The 3,526-nt window shown below is 39.1% G+C and overlaps 1 protein-coding gene across 1 annotated transcript in view; it reads left to right on the forward strand.

Moving 5' to 3' along the window:
• Positions 1-3,475, forward strand: part of vgll2b (vestigial-like family member 2b) — a 5,985-nt gene extending 2,510 nt beyond the window's left edge. Inside the window, exons 3-4 of the mRNA XM_008309887.3 lie at positions 986-1,432; positions 3,333-3,475. Coding sequence (XP_008308109.1) covers positions 986-1,432; positions 3,333-3,376 — 491 coding nt within the window. The 3' untranslated portion in view covers positions 3,377-3,475. The remainder of the gene's footprint in view (positions 1-985; positions 1,433-3,332) is intronic.
• Positions 3,476-3,526: the final 51 nt, after the last annotated feature.

The raw sequence follows: 3,526 nt of genomic DNA on the forward strand, positions 1-3,526 counted from the left end.
TCTCTGGTTGTCTGTCTGCTCGAACCTTGTTGTGTTTATTTCGGTGTCTTGTTGGGGCTAGGACAGCGTGACAGTATGACCCAATGGGGAAGATATCTGGGCCACAGGGTGTAGCAGTCATGTGAGTGACGTCTATGTTTCAGCGGGAGGCGGTTGTTGTCATGCTCAGCTTGGGCAGCCCCTTAACGCCTGTATTAAATGATTAAGTGATGCATCTGTGGGCTGCCTATAAGAAGTGGACGCAGAAATTAGATTCTGCAAAGTGCAAGCTTCAAAAAGCTCAGCTTCAGTTCTGCAGTACTGCTGTACTGTAGTACTGCTGTTCTTGTTGGTACCTAGTGTGTCTATTAATAAAGGAGGACACTTGTAATTAAATTTGTCATAACATTTTTCTAACGATTTCTGCAATTATGAGCTGATGTTTTTTTTTTAATACATGCAAAAAATGGCGGGCTAAAGGTTAGCTAAAAAACAAATAACAAAATAACAAAAACTGAAAATTTGTCAAAAACAAAAACTACCAAAAAGCTACTATATACCAAATGTAGCTAATAAGCTAGCTGGAGTATTAGCTAAAGCTTATCTAAGTTTTAGTCCAACAATATTATTATCCTATAGAAAAAGCCTAAAAGGCAAGTGTGTTTACAGTTGACTAAAAAATACATTCATGTTTTAAATAATACAACATAAGGAAGAACACTACAAATCATCAACACATACTGTATCAACTGTTCCTCAGAGTGGAATGTAGGATATCTCATTAAAAAGGATAGCTACAAGTTAGCCTAGAAGTGGTAGTTAGAAGTAAACATTTTGCTAAAAGTAATAAGCAAAATAATAATTAGCAAAATCAAACTACAAAAAGTAAAAAAAAAATAGTCAAAAAATCATACGATGAACCCAAAACAAAACTGTTGGCAGAATAAGTGAACATTCGACTCATTCAAGGCTGTTCAATGTTTTCTTCATCTATTTTTTTTTTTAGAGACACCTTCACCAAGCAGCAGGCGGAGCTTCCCTCCATCCTTCTGGGACAGTAACTACTCCCCACCTCAGAGCCGCTCCCACTGTGACACAGGAGCACCCTCGTATTCCATGGACCCTTACGCACCAGGGCTTCACCCAGGCCTTCCTCATCCACACGCCCATCCGCACCCACACGCTCATCCTCACTCCCATCCTCACCCTCCTGAGAGTTGGGGATACCCTCAAGCTCAGGCCTATGGGCCCCCGAGGCCCCTCCACGAACTCTATTCACCCTCAGCTTTGGAGCCCCACTATGGCCCGCTGTTGATGCCCACAGTGAGGCCACCACATTTGCCTACATTACCAGGCCACTATGAAGTGAGCAAGCTAGAACCTGCCACGTCCTGGCCGGGTTTATTACCACCAGGGGACGTCAGCCAGACAATGGCACTCAACATGGATGCAGGTAAACACTCAACTGAACCAGTCTTTAGCAGAAACCAACTTTGTCATGAATGTAGACTCGAAACCCTGAACCCTGGAGTCTTTTTGTTTAGTTTATACAGTCAAATATATTACAGACCAAAAGGACCCATAAACTGATCAACAACACCAGAAAATAGTTCAAACAAATTAGACTAGTGTCCAAAATATTAGCATTTGATACTAAGCTCTTCAATAGTACATATATTTTAATATATTCATGTATTTTATCATGTGAAAAATATACTCATACATGTACATATAAATATACATATTTATATGTATATATCAATATATGTTCCTACATATACATATAAACCTACTTGTATTACCCTTTGCAGAACCAAAGGTACTGCATGTAGGTTTTAAATACGTTAAACTGAAATCTCATTTAGTGGAAAATAGATGATAAATCACATGCAGACTGTGCATAAAAAATGGAAAGTCAACTAGACTTATATCGACATTATGTTTCTCACCATATAGTCTCTTCAATCAAATGTTCCATTTACTGTCCTGCTTTATCCTCGTGTTCCCTCTAAACGGGATCAGATGTACAACTTTAACATCAGCGAATCAAATAAAGAAGACATGAATCTAGCAGTTAGGGCCATAAATTCTTCAAGGTGATGTTATGGACATTATAAAACCAATGAGCAGTAGGCTCACTTTCCCCAGCGTTCACAGCCAAAGTTTACAGCCAGACGGCTGCTCCATATTAACCAAAAATAAACTGTGCTCTGTGACCTCTCTGCTGGACTCCTCAACCACCACAGAAAAAATAAAACGCACTGCCTGCACAGTGTGTTTTTTACTAGTTTTTTATTAGGAAGAGGAACATATTATATATGTAATATAATAGTTTCAGTGATTAACTATGAATTGTTTCTCCTGTAATGTATAAATATAATGACTTAATAAAAAACTAATAATAATAAAAATAAAAAAACTAAATATAACTAGTAACCCTCCAGTTCCAAAAATAATCATTCAGCATTTTGGTGTTATCCAGTCGAGCATTGCCAATTCTACGACTTCTAAGATGTAAAAAACAATTAAAATAACAATAATCAAATTAACAAAGTTCATCTACTCGTTATTATCTTGTCAGGAGCACGTTCCCATGAGGCACAGGTTTTGAGCCACAACACATATTTTACATTACGATTAAGAAGTCGTTTATTTGTTCCACATTGGGGAATTTGTGTCAGAAAAAGGGACAATAACATAATGACCTTCTACTTTTAATTTACTCATAAAGTACTTACTCAGTGTAAAGCCTGTGCCTGTTTAGTTGAACAGCGCGCTGATCTACTCGCAGGAATTGAAGAAATTTCACAGAAATTGAAGAAAGACACAAAAGAAGATTCCCCTCAACTCCTGAGTCTCTCTCTCTTTTTAAGTTTTTATAGCCATCTGCTGCCACCTAGTGGAAGATTATTAAGTAGTTCTGCCCATACCTGTCACATCTATAAATGAAGACAATTTATTATAAGTAATGAAATAATACCTTTAGGACCAATTAGGTCAAATTGGATTCTTTAATTCACAGGTACACCTGATGATATCCTGATGGTACACTAATGTGGCTGCTGCTCAGGGGTTGGGAATCACTTAGCATAAAGGCTACTACTCTTTAATCAAGTCCACACAGACCATTACATGAACTTTCAGCCTTTATAGAACCATTTTTTCGACACTCCTTAATAGGTGCCATCACAGACACTCCACACACACACACACACACGGAGCATCTCATCACTGCAGACATATTTTCCTAACGGAGAATGTTTGGCTAAAGTAGACTCCATGACAACCTGTGTTCTCTGTTGTCCTTCGGAGCCTTTATTCATTGTTGCTTTGCTTCTCTTTCTTCCTCCCAGGTCTTCAGCAGCACAAGAAAGGCAAGGAGCTGTACTGGTTCTAACGAGCCCTTCAGTCACATTGACCAGCCATTACCGGATCCAATTAGTCCACGGACCTGCTCTGCTATTGAAGCAGTGTGTCCTCTTTTATCCCCCCCACGCCCCCCCCCCTCACACACACACACACAGAATCTCCTGTTTATCCAAACACC

This window comes from Cynoglossus semilaevis, chromosome 1, assembly GCF_000523025.1.
Source record: "Cynoglossus semilaevis isolate Cse_v1.0 chromosome 1, Cse_v1.0, whole genome shotgun sequence".
Taxonomy (NCBI): domain Eukaryota; kingdom Metazoa; phylum Chordata; class Actinopteri; order Pleuronectiformes; family Cynoglossidae; genus Cynoglossus; species Cynoglossus semilaevis.